This window comes from Hemiscyllium ocellatum, chromosome 9 (assembly GCF_020745735.1).
Source record: "Hemiscyllium ocellatum isolate sHemOce1 chromosome 9, sHemOce1.pat.X.cur, whole genome shotgun sequence".
Classification (NCBI taxonomy): Eukaryota; Metazoa; Chordata; class Chondrichthyes; order Orectolobiformes; family Hemiscylliidae; genus Hemiscyllium; species Hemiscyllium ocellatum.
The window spans coordinates 74252851-74273374 of NC_083409.1; the positions used below are offsets into that span (position 1 = coordinate 74252851).

At 40.5% G+C, this 20524-nt stretch overlaps 1 protein-coding gene across 1 annotated transcript in view; it reads left to right on the plus strand.

The window, feature by feature from the left end:
- The window catches only part of LOC132818769 (AP-1 complex subunit mu-1-like), a 53278-nt gene that overhangs the window by 14143 nt on the left and 18611 nt on the right, over positions 1-20524 (plus strand). The window contains exons 4-8 of the mRNA XM_060829839.1: positions 6832-6962; positions 11340-11487; positions 12938-13064; positions 15101-15237; positions 18548-18619. Of these exons, the coding sequence (XP_060685822.1) occupies positions 6832-6962; positions 11340-11487; positions 12938-13064; positions 15101-15237; positions 18548-18619 (615 nt within the window). The remainder of the gene's footprint in view (positions 1-6831; positions 6963-11339; positions 11488-12937; positions 13065-15100; positions 15238-18547; positions 18620-20524) is intronic.

Here is a 20524-nt window from a genome sequence, read left to right on the forward strand (position 1 = left end):
CTCTGGGCATTGTCCACCAATGGGGCTATGTTTGCCATCCTGGCCACCAGACATAACTTCTCACCAACATCTTCGTTTTGGAAACCGCTGGATGATCTGGTGGAATTCAACCAGTATCTGGTGGCGACTTTTGCTCGGGACAATCACTCTTGGTCCCTATAATAATATGCCATTGTCTACTGTGATCTGGTCTACCCGGGTCCAACAAGGTTTCCGTTCTGGTTGTGACGGCACTTTAGTTTCTCCCATCACCACCAGCTGTTTCAGTTCTGACGGGACCAGATCTTTCTGCATCTAAAGTCTAATACTAAAGTGTGTTCATAAAATTTAAAACATTTACAGACTCTTCCAGTGGTGGTACCATTGGTGGCATGTCTGCCCATGGGAGGCAGCTCAATCTAGTGACATTTGTTACTTGGCTTCCCAGATGGTGTGCCAGCTTGTAATTGTACTGCTTAGTATTAGAGCCCACTGCTGGATTTGGTCTGAAGCTCTAGTGGCACTGCCTTATCCTGCTTTAGTAGGTCTGGCAGGGATTATTATTAATACAAAATCACTTCACTAAAGGTATTGATCAGACTTCCTGACTCCAAATATGACTGCCAAACTAGCTTTCTCTCTCCGGGTGTATTTACTCTCTGCATTAGCCAAAGGCCTAGATGCACATGCTAGTGGGCATTACTCTCCATTCAGCCACCTATGAGGTAATACTGCTGTATGGGGAGTCATCACATGTCAATACAGGACCTCGCTTGGGGATCATCATGTGCCAACACCTTTTGAGGGCGATAGCTGTTTCTTCACTTGTCATCCAGATAAATGGCAACCTAGGGTAGACCTCATAAAAATTCTCCATCGTCCACTCAGAAATGGCACAGGCTGTTGATACCAATATATGAGACTGCCTTTTGACGTATAAACCCTAATGGATATTAATTGTCACCTATATCTGTGAATCTTCATCTGATTGCAATTGCAATTACGCTTGGCTCATGTCTAGCTTTGTGAAGGACAACCTCCCACCTCCACCAGTTTTGTATATAAATCCTCCATACAAGACATTGTGTATTTATCCATCTACAAAAAGCATTTTGTCGTTTGTTTAAAATTCCTGCAAAGGTGAACCGACCCATCAGACTTCACAAACACAAACAGCTGCCTATTCTGCAAACTGGACTGGTCTGATGATTCCAGCCCATTGATTTCTGCCTCCACGTTTGCTCATCAGGCAAATGTCACTGCACAGGCCTTGCAGAATCGTGGAATTGTTTCCTGGTCAATAGACAAGGTGGGATTGTCTCCTTTGATAGTTCCAAGACTTTCCTGAAACATATTGCAGTATTTAATTAGGATTTTTTAATCAGGCAGCCATTTTCTAAATGGCTGGATTGAGACAATCCAGATGATTTTTCAACCAATTACACTCCATCAAGTTTGGGCCGAGCCTTTTACTACTGAACCAGCTGCTTCTCGTGAGAGCGGAACTGAAGTTGTACCCTTAACCTGTAAAGGATCCCAGTATAGGTTCTCAGTCTAGCCAAGGTGTTCTGAAAACTTAAGGGTTGAGTTCAGAGTAAATTTTATTAAAAACTGCTTCTATAATCATTGATACAAATGTGTCCTATTAAACTCCTTTAGAACCAGGTGACCATTTAACTAGACATTTATTTTGTTGGCTCTGATTTGGATGTTGCTAAGCAATTTAACTATTTCAAGCCAGATACAGGTGGATTTTCCAGGGTGTGCACTCTCCTGGCTACTGGCTATGAGTTCTCTTTCTCAATGCAGGCCTAGTGAAACTTCCTTCCGTCTCGAACCTGCATACCCACAGCAACTACAATGTTTTGCCATTTAGCATCCTGAAGAAAATGTTATCGGTTTGGCTGAGGCTTGGCTTTGTTTTAGGGTTTTGCTTGGGCTGACTCAGAGTCCCTCTGTAGGGGATATGTCTTGAGCAAGGCTATATGATTGCCTTCACTCAAGTGGTGTTCCCCAATCTCAGTTGGACTGGTAAGGGTGTCCACTTCCATTGGCTTATGGTATTGTCGGGGATATTTAACATTGCATGATGGGAAAAATTGGCCAAATCTAATTATAGATTAATAAGTTAAGAAGGACTGTGGCAAAAGATTAGAAACAGCATTCATGACAAGCGGAATGTAAGCAAGTTCTACAATCTTGATAAAACTTCAATAATCTTCTTAAAGGTTTGTTGCTTATACATTTTAAACTACAGATTTTAGCCTAAACAAAATGTCCGTACACAGAAACAAAGTTATGGAATGACGCGAATGACTAATAAGGCAAAAGTTTAGTGTTATGGATGATAAATGTTTCGTGATAATTTGTCGCTTCTTAGCATATTTTAAAGTATATAAATGTTACTCTTTTCTTTGTAAAGGTGCAAAACCTGGAAGAGAAATTCAGAACGACTTGTATCTCTCCCTCTCCTCAAGTTTCAGCCATAATTGCTGCAGTATTATCAATAAAGGCTGATTACTGTCAGTTCAAACTGTTTTTTTTCCAAGTATTGTTGATTCCTTTTGCTCTCACAGATCCCTGCTAATCAAAATCCAATTCAACAGGCATGCCCTGCAACTCATATGTTCCACTTGTTGCATTTTCCAATGGTAAAGACAGTTGTAGTGCCTGTTTGGAAATACAGTTGGGCTTCAGTAAGTAGGTGCGTTTGCATGATTGCATCGTTAATCCCACATGCTAAATCATCCCTCAGCATCTCATTAAGGGTTAAACTAAAGTCACCTGCCTCCGCCAGTTGACTTAACCTTGTCAAAACTCCCAATACAGATTCCTTTTGGTTCTTGAATTGCCAAGTAAAACTGGCAGTGTCTCTGAATTAGAGGAGGCTTGGGCTCATAATATTCCTTATCTAAATTTGTCAACTCTTGAAAGGGTTCAATATCTGCTGCCTCATGGAAAGTTAGGTTCCGAGAACCAAAAAGGCTGAGTCCACAAGCTGTTGCATTTCATTTGCCCCAAGGTAATTTGCCTGGAGAAAAACATTCTTTTTACATTCTGGGCACAGTCTTTGACAACAGGATTGAATGAATTAAACTTCCCAAATAATGGCATCATGCCAAAAATGCTTACATCATTTCAAAGACAACTGTGGAGAGTTTTTTTTCCAGGAATGTGCTTTTCTCTCATCTTCACTGCAGTACCTCCAGAGGCCAGTAACCCGTCATCAAGTCACCATTTATTGATGTGGGGAGTCCTTGACACTGATCCAGCTCCCTCAGAGCCAGCTCTGACTGAGCAGAACCTCTGACACAGAACCTCTTTTTTTTTTCTTTCTTTCCTTTCCTTTTTTCTTTTGTGTGTGTTCAGGTGTGAGACATAGTGAAAGACACAAGGTGCACAAATCTTTATTAAGGTTCCACCACCAGGAAGAAAGAAAACACCCAAGTGGCCAGTGACCAGCAGTGCCCTTCGCATCAAAGGGCAATGCTGTGTGATCAAACAGTGAAGGGGAGGGCTGGGATTAAATCAAAATAGAGTTGGAGGGGGAAATAATACATTCCACTCCCTGCGGTGCCCACCTCTCCCTGAATAGCTCCAGGCTATTGGTGGACACCGCGTGCTCATTCTCCAGAGACATCCAGGTTCTAACGTAACCATGGAAAAGGGGAACACTCCTGCTTATGTCTGTCAGCCAGGGTTCCCTGATTGGTCCAGATTAGCAGCACCAATAAGGGAATTCATCTTCTGAGGTCCACCTGGCTGACCTCATTACAATCATTACAAGTCCCAACGATAGAAGGTGACAGTTGGAAATTTAGTATTCTCTTAATTTCAGTGGGTTTTTTTTAATGGTACTACAGAATATATTTTCAGAGCTGACCATGACCATATTGTGGAGAACATTTAAACATAGTTCATGTTTTGTTTGTTGACAATGTTCACAGTTACTTCAACATTTTGCAAGATAAGATGCCCTTAGAGGGAAAATACAATAAATAAAAGTACATAGCAATGTGAGAAAAAATTTGAGATAGAATTTCAGTTAATATATAAATGCAGTATTTCATTGAAAGCTGTTCATGGTAAACTGTTGAGTAGGACAGAAGCTTATGGAGTCTGAGTGATATGGTCTACGCTGTGATTTGTAGCAGAATCAGGGAAGAAATGCAGCGTATTTTAATGTTGGGAGCTTCTTGCTATGTCTTTTATTCTTTTGACAAGCAGCAAAATGGTTTTCTCATTAAATAGCTCGCGTTGCTAATTGAGGGGAATTATTGTTTGTTTACAGCACATCTCACATAATTAATATTCAGCTGTCTGTCTTACCAACACTGATTTCCAGCATCTGCAGTCATTGTTTTTACCTCTGTCTTACCAACACTCCAAATAAACTGGCCATCAAAAAAAACTTGATGGAAATCCGACTGAGTACCTGTCAACTTCAGCTCATTGCTTGTTCCAAAGGATCTCCATATTATTATGACCAATTAGCATCTCGGCATGATCCAGAGACGGGAGATGCATATCCATGCTTGCTTTTGCATGCTAGGGGCCAACCTCCGATGGCCATCATGCACCTGTCCAATATACTTGTAGGCAACTTAGGAGGTACACTCTCACATTGGCACACTGGTAACTAATATTGAAAAGCTGCAGCAGGAGTTTAAGTAGGCTTCAGGTTGACAAGGCAATGAGACAGTTTAACAGTTGCTGATGAACTGGCAGAACAGGAGCTGTTTTGAGACAGATTGGGGGCGGGGGCGGAGAAGCTCCTTGTCCATGACAGTTCAACTGTGTTTGGAACTAAAGCCAGACAGAACCTCGTTGATACCACCTTCCAATGGATGAGAGCTGGGTGCAGCTGACCATCATGCACTGTAAAATGTTCGTTGGTCATAATGCAGAAACCTGGGTTTGCTTTTTTGAGTGAATTGCAGCCTCTATCACTTTTGGCATTCACTTTTGCTGTCTGTAAATAAAGTTTCATGTTTGCATTTGTCTGATGCTCCCCCCTTGCACAATGACAAATTGTGGATCTATAGTGGGCACTGAGGACAGGAAAGTATTGACTTCAGGGTATTCAGATGAGATGTTTGTATGGACAGATGAAGGATGTGGTATAATGATGAAAGAATTTATAGATTAGGGTTATCTGTGCAAGGGACTGTCAGCTCTACAATGTGTTTCTGTAGCTTCTGTGCCATTACTTTGCAATTGAGGGGCAAAGCCACATTATCATGCTTGTCGGGTGCACAGCAGACATATCCACAGGTGGATATTCACTGCATCAAGAGTGGGTCCACAAATCTATCTGATAAGGTGAGGTCATAATTAGAAGTGACAGACACCATCGGGATTGGATGAATAGTTAATATGGTGGAATTGAAAGGACAACAGCAGAAATCATAGTGGAAATCCCTCAAAAAGCCTAGTGCAACTCAAACGTAAGCAAAAAGCATAGGATTCAACCTGTTTAAGTTCTTTATTATTTCCATATTTACTGCAAACATTTGAAACATGGTTATCTTTGTAACTGAATAGGTTAATGATGGCCTTGGCATGGATATGCCTGTGAATGGAATAGTTATACATAATAATGACCTGTAATAAATGCCTTTTGGATCTTGCAATAACACATTATCCATGTCTTGGTCTCATATGTTAGGAGGGATAATTTGAGCATTGTCTCATCAGCTGTAGACATTCAGCTGGAGACAACACAGACATAATAAATTATGCCACATGTTGATGTTTTAGCTCAATTATTGAATGATTTTGTAATTCTAACTCACTGTATCAACTATTTGCATCAACTTGAATTGAACCTCATTATCATAACAGAATATTGCAGAAAATTAAGCGGTGAAGAAAAGAAAGGGGCTTGGAAGTAGTGGCTAGAATTGTTACTCTAGAAATAGGCTTTAAGAAATATTCTAATTATAGACCTAGATGAATGAGCAAACCAATTGTAAATGTAAACAGGTCACAAGTGAACAATCTTTTGCAATGTTTTGTGTAATAAATATATTGCTATAGAGAGCAAATGCCATCAAGGTTCACCAGACTTGCTCCCAGGCCGGTGGGACTGTCCATGGAGAGACTGAGCAAACTGAGCATGTCTTCTTTAGCGTTTTGAAGAATAAAAGGTGATCTCATTATAATGTTCAAAATACTTAAAGCAATAGGATAAATGCAAGTAAGATATCTCCTGTGGTGGGGGAGAGTAGAACCAATGAACACTTTTTAACAAAAAAAAGGGGAATTCCATTTAGGACTAGAATGAGTTATTCTTGTAATCTTTGGAATTCTGTACCCCAGACTGCTGTGGAAGCTTAGTTTTTCAGTATGTTCAAATTAAAGGTTTGATAATCGGTAGTGTAAATGGTTTTAATGTTGGTAAAAGGCATTGAAGTGTTTAGTCAGCCCATGGTCATGGTCTGCTCTTCAAATTATTCTTCAAAGAGTTCACTTAAACTGGTCAAAACCAGAATTGATGAGTATTAATAAATTGAATTGTGGTGCAACATGCAAGAAACTAACACTGACTGCAATCTGTTGTTTTGTAATCAGAGATTTTGCACAGGGAGGGGCACCCAGCCCTTCTCAAAAGTTAACTCCCCATCCAGAATTCAATTAATTAAGATGGATTTTACCAGCCACCTGACATAGATCTAGCATTTCCAGCTGGGTTCTCTGTATCATTAAATATCTCTTGAAAAGTGTTTTTGAAGGTGCATGGTTAATTGTTGGAAATTTTAAATGCAACAATCAAGTGAGATTTGTAGTGCACAGTTGGTGCCTTAATCTATAATGCACCTCTAAAGATACGTTTCTCTTTTATAATTTTAGATATTCATTGAGTACTTTGGAGATCTTGAACAAGAGAGTATACAGGACAACTTTATTCTAATGTACGAACTTCTTGATGAAATGATGGACTTTGGTTACCCGCAGGTCACTGAAACAGCCATATTGCAGGAGTACGTATGTTCAGTGTATCCACTCTGTTGCATAAAAAAGAAAGCAAAAAAATTTAATTCTAAGAAAATCCATAATGAGATTTGAAATGTTTCTTTGTAATTGAAATGATAATTTTAAAATAATTTTACTATAATTCTGTCCATGCTAGTAGGCTGAACGAAACTAGACTCAGTTAGGTCTTTTCTTTCTGCTTTTTTAAAAAAAATGCTTAAACCTTCCATTGTTTTGTTTTCACCCTTTTTTAAACTCACACTTTAAGTTTCTGTTGGAGTACAGTTTCATGGTGCCTTGCCTTAATAGCTGTTCTTCATGTATGAGCTTTTGTGATTAATTAAGTACCTGACTTCAGAGCAACATCACAACCAAACCATCTCCTGTTTACAAATATCATCCATTTAAGCATAATTTTAGTGGAAACTACTACATAATTAACAGGATCAAGAATCTGAGATTTTTGCTGGCAACAAAGAATGATTTGATATCATGTCAGGGGTTTAAAAAAAGAGAGGTCTTGATTGAGGCAGGATGGAGGGCAAACAGGACCTTAGTAATTTAAATATTCAAGTAAAGCTGTGTGTGAATTACCTCCTCTTTCACTATAACCTGAGCAACATGCCCATTGGTAAAGACAGACACAAAAAATTGATTCAGTACCTCAGCCGTTCCCTCTTCCTCCCTGCATAAATTTCCTTTTTATGCCTACTCACTCCATTTATCAGTCTTTTACTATTTTTCTGCCTGGACGGGTGATTTGTGGTGCAGAGTGATGCCAACAGTGTGGATTCAATTGCTGCACCAGCTGAAGATACTATGAAGGGCTCTCATTTTCAACCTCACCCCTTGCCTGAGGTATGGTGACCTTCATGTTAAACCACCAGCAGTCATCTCTCTCCAAGACAGCAGGTCTATAGTCCAGTAGGACTATGGTGACTTGACTTTGACAGTGAGTTAACTCAGTTAGCTGGATGCCTGGTTTGTATGACAGGAGGATGTCAATGGTGTGGATTCAACTCCTGCACCAGTTGAGGTTACTTTGGAGGACTTTCCTTCTCAACCTTTCCCCTCATCTGAGGTGTGATGATCCTCAGCTTAAATCACCAGCTTCACATTGCCTTTCCCCAATTAATTATTATTATTCTGATTTGTTCCTTGTCCTTTTCCCTGGCTAAACTAAATCTTCTGATACAGTTATCATGGTCCCCTAAATGTTGCCCTACTGCCACTTGGTCTATCTATGAACAAGGTCTAGCAATACCTTCTTTCGTTTTGGACTGGAGACTTATTGCTGTTTTTTTTAAATCTCCTAAATAAACTCTTGTCCCACAATCTTCTTTCCTTTACTAATATCCCAGTCTGTTAAAGTCCATCCTTATTGCCGCTCTTTCAGTCTTGTGGCCAGTTCATTTCTTGGATCTTTACCACCAAGTAATTGCACCATTTCTGTTTTGTTTGCATCAATTATTCCATAGCACTAGTCAAATAGACTCTGTCCATGATTACAATGGACAATTCTTTCTCCAGTCCTGTGATGTTTTCTTTAATCAGTTATACAATCCTTGTTCTTTTCTTTCTTTATAATTTTTGAACATCTTAATATCCAGGAATATTCCACATCCAGGTCTGCCTTTCAGTGAGATCTTTGACTATTTCCATGTGCCTCTCTGTACCTGCAATCTCGCTCGCCACACTCTGTATAATAGCATATGTGGATAGTAACCCTAACTTAGACATTACCAATTTACCTCTGCTAGTAACTCATCTAATAACCATTTTAAGTATTGATGAGAAAGGATCTGTTGTCAAAGCACTTATCATGACAAAGGGAAGGATGCCAGATTTCAAAGGGAATGTCAATGTATACTGCATGCGAAAGGATGCTGATTGGTTCACAAGTCAACTCGAGACAAGGAGTTGCTGTGGGAAATGCATACAGTCCAGGCTATGTGCCTCTTCCCTCTGTGTTTCTGATGAAGGCAAGCTGAAATTCTTCAACATGTTTTGTTCTTTCAGTATATTTCTCTACTATTCTGCAACTTACTAAATCAACATAGCTGTTAAGAAAAAAAATCACCATTTACTCTCCACTTCTGTTGATGTCACTTAATTATTGGAAAAATATTCAAACCTGACATTTTAAAAACAGTAGTAATCAATTTCCCAGATGCTTGGGCCATTTTGTAGACAGGGAAACACAGTCGCTATATTCACCAACTAATCAACTCCCAGCCTTCCTATGAAGTCACAGTTGGTTTGTCTTTTTTTGTTGCCACTTTCTTAACTCCGTCCCAACTCCGATCTGCTCCAGTTTCTGATTTTGTCCTCGGGCAAGTGACCCTACAGAAGTTCTGATCTCATACTGATTTGCTCAAATTTTGGATTCTCTCCTCGAGCCTGGCCCTCAATTTGATTTCTCCCGGGTGAACCTCATTCCAAGTAAGAGGAGGAGCTGAGGGCAAATGCCTTTCCAGAACAGCTTGTTCGTTAGGAGCAGGAATTTTTTCCCTAAGCCCAAAGAACCAGGCAGCCTTCACCCTTGCAACTTTTGTCTAAACATCCCTCCATCATGGATTAGGTTCCCATATGTGCGTCTGCCTCACTCAAACCCTGTAACTGAGACTGTCCGGGTCATTTTGGTACTCAACCTTCTGTGAGTCACCATCGTCCCCCAAACACACTCACTCTCTCATAGACCTGGCTGCCTCTTATAGGCTTCAGCTTTGTGTGGAGCTGGCTTCCTTTCAAAAGGACCTCCAGCCTGTCAACCAAGCCACCTATGAATGCACAAAAAGTTGACAGCAGGTTTGTAATTGAATTCTGGGGGTTATTTGGGAAAGGCATTTTCCAAATCTCACTAGAATCTTATTTCCCACTGCACAGGGCCTGCTCCCCAGGCTAAAATTCATTCCTTTGTTTTCAACTCCGCCAGAGACTGAATCTGAATAATTTTTAACCAGCATGACTCTGAAAGTTCTTGCCCTAACCAGCTGAACCACAGGTTGCCTGTAACTTACATTTTAAGTTCCAACTTGATAAATTCTTCCTTAGTTACTCAATTGACTGAATTTAAGCCTTTCACTCAAACTATGTAAGTCTATCTAATCATGATATTTCTGTTGGGAATTAAAATTTCAAATTGATAACCTCTCATTGGATCATTTCCAGCACTTTATTTTTATTTTTCAGACTTCCAATATCCAAAGCTTTTTTTCCCCATTATCTGTCTACAATAATTTATAGCTGTTTTCTATAAAAACATGCATTGGTAGGTTAATAATGGTCAAGCAAAGTCAGATGACCTATGAAATTCAGGAATAAAAATAATATGGAATAGATCAGAACACTGAATTGAAATGTTCTAGATTGAATTGGATCAGGTTAGCTCAGCTAAATTGATATCGAAAGACTCCTTGGATTTTGTTCACCTGTAACACTTTTATTAATACATACTGAACTCTGAGAAGGAAAATGAGGAAGGGAAGATTGTCCATGCTAAAGAATTACTAACATGAAAACAATGGATTATGTAAGGGGCATTTTGCAGTGGACACTGTTCAGGTACCTTTTTTGAATGACTTTTGAGGAAGGGTGGTGGGATTAAAGAAATTGATATAATAGGAAAAAAATTGGTCTTCCCAGGTAACCAAACCTTTCAATATTATACAAAGAGGAAAACGCAAGCATTGATGGGTGGAAGTGAGAAGGTGAGGGGATGTAGCCAGTGAATAAAAGAGAACTTGAATGTGTTTTCTAAAAACAGTACACTGTAAAGAACCCCTTAGCACATAAAGGTGGAAATGGACAGAATGTTTCCCCTTAAATCTAAATCTCTATTCTGCTGAAAACAGAGTTCTTCTCATTCAGATTTGGATATGGAAGAGATAACCAAATGACATCCACCAGGCTCCAATTTGGAGAAAAATAAACAAATTTGATTTGGTTACTTGTCCTTTGTTGTTCTATAGCATTTTTTAGATCGTCACTTTGCCTTATGTTCCCCACCTCACTCCTCAGTTTCTCAACTAAGACCTCTTCTGCATTTTCCAACCCTCCTCCTGCTAAAACTTCAGAGTATCAGCTGCTTCAATCCACTTTCTGGATCTTCCTTGATACAATTCTTTGTCTCTGCTCACTTACGAGGAAACCTTGTGAAACCCAAGCTTTCTAACTTGTTTCTGTCCTAACCACTATCATCTCTCCATCCATGGCTCAGCATCGTTTCACTTATCTATTCCTTTTCCTCCTTTTTCCTATTCATTGTAATCTCTAAGGCATTTTTAAGTTAATGGCACTATAAAAGCAAATGTTTATTGTAATAGTTCATTCTGTTTGAAAATGTGTAAAGCATTTCATCTCTGTCATTTTGTGGTTTGACACAGATATATTACACAGGAAGGTTACAAATTGAAGCAGGGAGCACCTAAGCCCCCAGCTGCTGTCACCAATGCAGTATCCTGGAGATCTGAAGGGATCAAGTATCGGAGGAATGAACTTTTCATGGATATCATTGAATCTATTAACTTCCTGGTTAGTGCGTACTTTGGAAGGTAACCTTGGGTATTGATATAGAACAGTTGAGTTAAATGTACCGACATTGCCTGGTTAAAATGATGAACTCAATAAGAATGTGAAAGAATGGGAGCAAAATTAGGCCATACAGCCCCCAGAGTTTGTTTTCCCATTCAATAAGATCATAGCCAATCTGATCTTGGCCTCAACTTCTCATTCCTGCCTGTTTCACATAACCAAAGTCCTCTATACTCCAAGAATCTGTCTTTCTCAGACTTGACTATCTTCAATGGCTCCGCCTCCACAACTCTTCAGGGTTGAAATTCCAAAGCTGGCTAACAAAAGACATGGAAATTGCAGTTAAAATGTTTTCTCTGAGCTGGTGAGTCCAGAACCTTCAAAAAGTTTAGAACAACTTCAAAAGAAAAGGATGCCTCTTGAGTCTGAGTTGAGGAGAGATAGTTTTAGTCAGAGGGTTGTGAACCTTGGGGATTCTCTACCCGAGGACGATGAAAGCTCAGTCTTTGAGTATGTTTGAGGTTGTGATTCATACACCTATGGTTATGAGTGGCATGCAGAGTTATGGAGTGAGTAAACGACATTGATTTTATTGAATGGTGGGGCAGGCTTAATGGACTGAATAGCATATTCCCATTCCTATATTCCTATTCTTGCCATTTCTGTCATCGTTACCAACATGTATAACAACTTTTAACTCAGTCCCTTCATCTTGCATATTCTGAAGAATATTCTGCATGCTCTCTGTGATGCCCCTCCCCTTAGCACACAGATGACACAGGGAGCTGTCAGTTGTTTACAGAATTGTTTTGTGTGTTCCTCTAACTCTGAAATCTTCCATAAACACTACATTTCTATGCTTTGCTATTTCTTCCTACGTAGCCCAATGATGCCATTGTCTGGATTGCACCACTTCAGGGTATTGTCACTTCCAGCAGTCAGTATCTGAGAGTGGCACAAAGATTCCAAAGCTGTCTGCCTTTTGCTACCCTTCCAGGTGGTCAATCAGCTACTGCCTTTAGCCCCATCTGCCTTTGGGGTGACCACTTCCCCCTCACTGTGTCCCACTGTTCCCTCTCACTCTACTACAGGTTTATCTTGTATTCACTCTTTAATCCTCAAGCCAGTCAGACACTGTCCCTGTTAGGCTTGCTGTTTAACCTCTCTCTGTGTGCTGCTCTTTATCAAGCTCAATCTTTAGTCCTCTCACTGTCTCACATTGTGCCCTCTCCAGCTTTCTCTTTTATTGTCTCCTCACTTGCACACTGCTCCCTGCCAGCCTAACTCTTTAATCCTGTCACCACCGCTGCATCACTACCATGGTTTGAGATATGGAAACTGTCCTCATCTCCATAACTCCAAACGTATATAAAGTCATAGCCATCAGTAAAACAGTAACATTAACGAGCCTTCTGAAGAACTCCAGAAATCTAAAAGTGAATTTTTACAGGTTAATACTCGTGGCTGTGTGGTTCACAGTGAGATTTTGGGACAGATTCTGATAAACTGCTGCTTGAGTGGGATGCCCGAAGTCACTTTATGTTTTAACGACAATGCTCTTTTCAACCAGAACCCAAGTAAGTATCCAACATGAAATGAAAGAAAATGGTAATTTAAAAGGCATAGAATGTCTCCCAAGAGCAACATTTTTACAATTTTTCCCATTCACATACCCTGTTTGTGGGCGGCATGGTGGCACAGTGGTTAGCACTGCTGCCTCACAGCGCCTGAAACCCGGGTTAATTCCCGACTCAGGCGACTGACTGTGTGGAGTTTGCATGTTCTCCCCGTGTCTGCGTGGGTTTCCTCCGGGTGCTCCGGTTTCCTCCCACAGTCCAAAGATGTGCGGGTCAGGTGAATTGGCCATGCTAAATTGCCCGTAGTGTTAGGTAAGGGGTAAATGTAGGGGTATGGGTGGGTTGCGCTTCGGCGGGTCGGTGTGGACTTGTTGGGCCAAAGGGCCTGTTTCCACACTGTAAGTAATCTAATCTAATCTAGTTGTTGAAGCTTTGTTTTACCTGCACTTACTAGGACAGGCACAAGAATGGCCAATTTCAAGGCGAGCAACAATTTGTACTGCACAAGAAAGGATGCTGACTGGTTGGCAGGTCAGCTTTGGTTGAGGCGTTGCTATGGAGAATGCATCAGGAAGGTGCTGTTCTCCAATGTTATTGTTTAATTCAATAAATGCGCAATATAGACAAATTCCATTTGCTTAAAAGAGGATAGGTCCCTGTGTATGAATATATAAGTATATTCTGGAATTGAATGTTGGAGGTTGCTTGCATTGGTGGGTCATAACAGGTTGTGGGAATCAGTGATGGCCCCTTTGTTTCACTTTTATGATACTGCAGGTTGTGGCTCTTAGAGCCTGGTTCAGTACAGCAGTCCTCTAGCTTTGCCCCACCTGTCTCCTTGTGGGGGCCTGTTTCTGTTTTAAGATGCCGCTCTCTTGCAGTGTATTAACTGTTCACCTTGAAGTGACTATCACCAGACAGTTTTACCGCAATCAAAACCAAACAGCTGAAAATGTTAACTTGATGGATCATTGTTCCACAAAGTAAAGTAAATTATGCTGGAATTCCTTGTGATGTGTTCTTCCTGTCCAGTTCAACACTAGTCAAACATGACTGAGTCTCAAAGGACATGGCTGCTAAACTGGAATTGCAGCAATTGGCCAGGGAGCCAACAAGAAGGAAAAGTTTACTTGACCTTGTCTCCACTAATCTGTTGCAGATGCATCTGTCAATGACAACATGGATAGGAGTGACCACTGTGTTGTCCATTGTTCTATCTTCAAGTTCTGGGTACACTCCATTGCTTGTGTGGTACTACCACTATGTTAAGTGGCTGATGACTGGCCATCCATGAGGCACGGTGAGCCATCAGTAGAATTGAATACAATCTACACTCTTACAGTCCCTCATATTCCACCCCCCCCCCCCCCCAACCATTCTCAAAACATTGGGAAAATAACCATGCTTCAATAAAGATTGCAGCAGGACATGCCAAAAGCAACACCAGATATTAGTGAGTTTTGAGAAGATTTGTAGCTCAGGTTGAGGTTTTAGATGTAGGTTTGCTTGCTGAGCTGGAAGGTTCATTTCCAGACGTTTCGTCACCCTACTAGTAACATCTTCAGTGGGCCTCGGGCGAAGCACTGCTGAAAATTCCTGCTTTCTATTTAGAGAAAGAAGCCCAAACTTTTTGGAGCACTGCCCCTTCAGGTGAAGGCACTTCAAAAGCTTGTGATTTCAAATAAACCTGGTGTCGAGTAATTTCTGACCAACCTTTAGACTGGGTTGTTGGCTGGCAAATGTAATTTCTATCATAGTATAGTACTAGAAAGAACTTTATTTTCATAGCTACATTTCAATTTTAAAGCTATACGTTTTGAAATCAATAGACCGATATATTCAGCTCTGGAATCCAAATACCTATATAATATAATGATCCAGGTCCAAGAAGACATTTCTGCCAGAAACGTTGAAACTCATGTTGTGTAAAATTGCTTCATTTTAAAAACAATTTAAACTGATTTAACAGCATTTCACTCATAGATAAATGAATTAAGAGCTTCAATCCTCATCAATAAACCCTTTTTGCTCTAAAGGAGAAAATGTGGTGGACTTTGAGGACGTAAAATTTCATTCTTGCGTTCGGCTGTCTCGCTTTGAAAATGAACGTGTCATCTCCTTCATCCCACCAGACAAGGATTTTGAGCTGATGTCATATCGAGTCACCAGTCGAGTAAGATATGAATAATTTTATTAGTATATTATAATAGTGATATGCAGTATAACAAACAAAAGATGTATCCGAGAAAAGAACTGGGCATGTGAAAGAACTTCAATGAATTTGTGGCATATCATATTGCTATATATCTATCTTGTCCTTGTAATATCTTTACTTAACCAATATACCTGTACACATATAGCTGGCAGATTACTGCCATGACAGTACCCCCACAGGCCACTCTTGATGAGGCTGATTTGGGGTCAGGAACACACAATCTCAGAAGAGATATGGCACAGAAAGAGGCCACTCAGCCCACTCCAGTGGCTCTTCTAATGACAATTAAGCCATTTTTATGTCTTTTCTTCACAACCTTGAAAATTGTTTCTATTTAAATAATCATACAATGCCCTCTTGAATGCCTTAGTAAACCTACCTCCATCATGTTTTCATGCAGTGCATTCCAGACCTGAACCATTTGTGTGAAAAAAGTTCTTTCCCACATTGCATTTGCTTCTTTTGCAAATCACTTGATGCTTTTTGAGTGGGACCAGTTTTGTCCCTGTCTACTGTCAAATCCTTAATAATGAAAATTTCATCAGTTCATCACTTTCTCTTCAAGAAGTACATTTCAACCTTTCAATCTATTGTCATAAATAAAGTTTCTTATCCCTTGTAAATCTCTTCTGCATTCTCTCCACTGCCTTCACATCCTTCATATGGTTTGGTACCCAAAACTGTTCACAATACTCCAGGTAAGGTCTAACGAGTGGTCTTGTGCATGTTTAAAATCACGCTTGTTCTTGTATTCTATGCTTCTATTAATAAAAGCTAGGGATACTGTATTCTTTACTCATTGCTCTCTCTACCTGTCCTGTCACTTCCAATGATCTGTAACCACATAGACCAGGCATCTCTGCTCCTGGATCCCATTTAGTATTGTTTCCCTGTGTCACATGTGACATTTCTCTGCAGTGAGCTTTATTTGCCACTTCATTTGCCCACTTCACCAAATTGTCTATGTCCTTTTGAAGTTTTACAACTGTCCTTTATAATGCTTTGAAGTTTCATACTATCTGCAAACTGTGAACCTGCCTCCCACACGCCATGATCCAGATCATTACTATACATCAAGAAAACCAAATGTCCCAATGCTAAACTAAGGGTAACTCCATTACAAAGCATCTTCCAGCCTGAAAATGATTCATTGACCATTACTCTATTTCTTATCACTCAGCTAATATTTTATCCATGTTGCTACTGTCCCTTTTATTTTGTAAGCTATAACTTTTCTCATAAGTCTGTTGTGTGGCACTATATTGAGCATTTTGTGGAAGTCCACTCTTGTCACATCAACAGCATTGCCCTTGTAGACTCTTTCTATTAGCTCTTCGAAAAAAAAACTCCTGCAAGTTGATTAAACACCATTTACATTGGCAAGAAAGCCCCCTGAAATTGCCACACAGTGAAAGGAAGTGTCCTACCATCTGCAATCTTGGGTTGATGCAACACCTCCCTGCCTACACACTCTTGCACCATCTTTCCCCTCTCCCACTCCATCTCCACTCTGGTCTGCACCCAACCAACCTCCAGGTAATTCCATCCACAAATGTGGTACGATTGCAGTGGCTACTTGTGCTCAAAGATTGTAAACTGAGAGGGCATGTAATGCCCTACCTGCTAATGTAGTCAACTCAGCCACATTAGGGAGATTTGAACAATCCTTAGATAAGCACGTGGATGATTTTGGGATAGTGTAGGGGGACAAGCTGAGAATAGATCACAGGTTTGCACAACATCGAGGGCTGAAGGGCCTTTTCTGCACTGTATTGTTCTATGTTCTATGTTATCATCAAATGCTGATGTGTTGAAGGTCCTCTTCGTGGCTGTTCAGCATCAGGAGCTGAGTGGAAGCTCAGTGCGAAGCTGAGTGCGACACCTGGTCATCCCTGTACACCGCTTCTGATCTGTTAAATCACCTTGTTTTACAGTGTTCACATACTTTAAATTAGGTCAGGAATTCCTTCTTGAATAACCCAAAAAGTTCTCCAGGGTTATTAGGTGGTAAGGACCTGGTCCAACTGCTGGGAACTCCAGAACTGACCTTTCAGTTACTGTCACTGATCCTCTATCCCAGTTGTCACCTCCCCCCTACTCCGCACACCTGCCAATGCCAATAAATATGAGTCAAGTCAGATGGAAGATTAATGGGGTGGCAATCTAATGATGATTGTTGCTACTTCAAATACCTAAGAGAATGTTTAGATTTAAATGCTGGTCTCAACATAATGGTGAAAGGCTCATCTGTTAATATTTGGGATCCAATTTTATTAATATGACAGCACATATTACTGGGTCTTATTCTGATATAAAAGTAATACAAGAACAATATTATTGACTGAGATGCTGTCTGAGCTCATAACTGCAAAGCCTTGGATGTGCATTTTCATGGAGTTGACTCTGAGCCAATTTAAAATTACAAGTGGTAACCCAGTTCTGGGACTGCAACCTCCACTGCCAATGCCCAGGTTTTCAGTGATTCAAGTTGTGAGCCTGTACTCTGCACTTGCAGCCTAGATGGCTTCATTGTGCAGGTACACGTCTCATAAGCCCTAGAATGTATGTGGAACTAGATCAGCCTCTCCATCAATCATAATCCATGCCCCCTTGGAGGTGTTGTGTACACTAGCCTGGATTTAGGAACTTTTGTCTGAAAGGCAAATTCAACGGCCCTTCCATTACCCCCACGCACCCTCAATTCCAACCCATGACCCTTCCCACCCCACCAATGATTCCCATACCATTTTTCCCGTGCACATTATATACAGAACAAATAAAGCATATAGTTGACAGGATCTGAGGGTGAGGGCTAGAGGGTCCTAACTGCCTTCAATACATTGGGTTTGAGTCTTACTAAATTGAGATGGTAAATGATGTCAGCCCATTTTGGCACTCAGCCATCTTTCTATCCACCAAAGCTCAGCTTCTGGGGTCAGCAGGCCTGACTCCATCCCACAGCTGGAGCAGAAATTGCAACATTTCTACCGAGGTGGGCCCAGCAAGTCAGGACCTTTCTTTTGTAAGCTATGCCTTGGTCGCAAAAATCCAGGCCTCCCTCTTGTAGTAACCGAATTGGTCATTACAAGAGCAATTAATTTGTTGCAAAATTCCAACAGAACGAATGAAAGATATGTGCATATAACAAACATTATAGATTCAAATATTTATAGGAAAATAGCATTCGATTTAACTTAATTTAATCTATTTAGTTAATTGAAGAAACTGCTTGAGAATGTATTGTATTGATGTGTGTATGTCTGTTCAGGTCCAACCATATCTGTTTGTTGAAGCAAATGTGCAGAGATACGCACACAGCAGAATAGAAATCACAGCAAAGGTAAGAAATTGATTGGAAAGTAAAGGAATGTTTGGTTTATGGCATAAATAGAATGTTTAATTAGTCCTTTTATGGTTATAAAGCTCAGAAAAAGAGACCTGATGGTGTCAAAAGAAAACTCATAATTAAATATTCTTTAATTTAAAAGAAAGTTCTGTTCACCGTTATTCTCTCCTTAATTCCCTTTACATTATTGTGAATTGTGAAATAAATGAATTGACATGCGTTACTTCCAATGATATGCATGTCACTGCCCTTGACATCTATGCAGCATTTGATGGTGTATGTTGTCAAGTAACCATGGCAAAACTAGAGTCAGTGGGAATCGGCAGGAAAAATTCCTGTTAGTTGAAATCATACTTGGCTCAAAGAAAGATAGCTGTAGTTTATATTCAAACATCTCGGGACATTGTCCCAAGGAACTCCTGCAGCAGTGTCCAACGACCCACCATCTTCAGGTGATTCATCAAAATGATCTTCCGTCCATCAGAAGGTCAGAAGTGGGACTGTATGGCGATGATAGCACAATTTTTATCACTATTTGCTCAACTACTGAAGCAATTCACTTAAAATGTAGCAATACCTGGGCAATAAGCTTGGGCTGATGTGTGGCAAGGATATTAATTATCACTTAAGTGCCAGGCAATGATCATTTTCAATAAGAGGGAATGCAATGCCACCCTTTGACTTTTAATGCCATTATCATCACCAAATCCCTGCTGTCAACACCCTGTGCGTTACCATTGAGCAGAGACTGAACTGATCTGAGCAGCTATGTAAATACTGCAGCTCCAGGAGAAGAGCAGTAGCTAGAAATTTTTCAGAATGTAACTCATTATCTGGCTCTTGAAAGTCTGTCCATCAACTACAAAATACAAGTCAAGGAACACAGATGGCCTTTAGTAGAGTGATGTGTTCTTCTTGTCAGATGTAGGAAATTAAGGAACACTTCCATGCTACCATGTTTCCATGTCTGCAGGAAGTGTCTTTGGTTGCAAATCCTATCACATGCAGATCACATGGATTTGTTGGAATGGCATTTAGAGGCAATGAGGAATTTGCACGAGCTAGGGGATGTGATGGATGGCAGTTTTAGGAAGGGAGAAAAAGCTGCAGATTATCAGGTAGATGGGTTATCGCTAGGAAAGGTAAGAGGGGGGGAAGGTAGTGCAGAAGTCTCCCTGTGGCAATCCCATCTCAAACAAATAATGTTGTTTTGGAAAATGTAGGGGGGGAATGGACTCTCCAGGGAATGTAACATGAACAGTCATGTTTGTGATACCAAGACAGGTTCTAATGTAATGAGGAGTACGTCAGGTTCTAAGAGATCGATTGTGATAGGGAACTCTCTAGTCACGGGCACGTACAGACGTTGCTGCGGCTGGCAGCAAGAAATCAGAATGACGTGTTGCCTCCCTGGTTCTAGGATCAAGGCTACCTCAGTGAGAGTGCAGAATATTCTCAAACGGGAGAGGACCAACAGGATGTCATTGGAACTAAAGACATGGGAATGAAAAAGGATGAGATTCTGAAGGGAGAATATAAAAAGTTAGGCAGGAATTTAAAAAGAAGGTTCTCAAGGGCAGTAATATCTGGATTACTCCCAGTGCTACGAGCTAGTGAGGTTAGGAACAGGAGGATAGAACAGATGAATGCATGGCTGAGGAGCTGGTGTAGCAGAGAAGAGTTCACATTTTTGGATTATTAGAATCTCTTCTGGGGTAAAATTGACCTGCACAAGAAGGACAAATTGCACCTGAATTGGAAGGGGACTAATATTCTGGCAGGTAGGTTTGCTAGATCTACTCTAGAGGATTTATACCAGTTAGTGGGGAATGAGGGAGATAGGAAAGAAAGAGATCAGTCTGAGACTGCTACAGTTGGGAAAAAGATAAAGTCAAACAA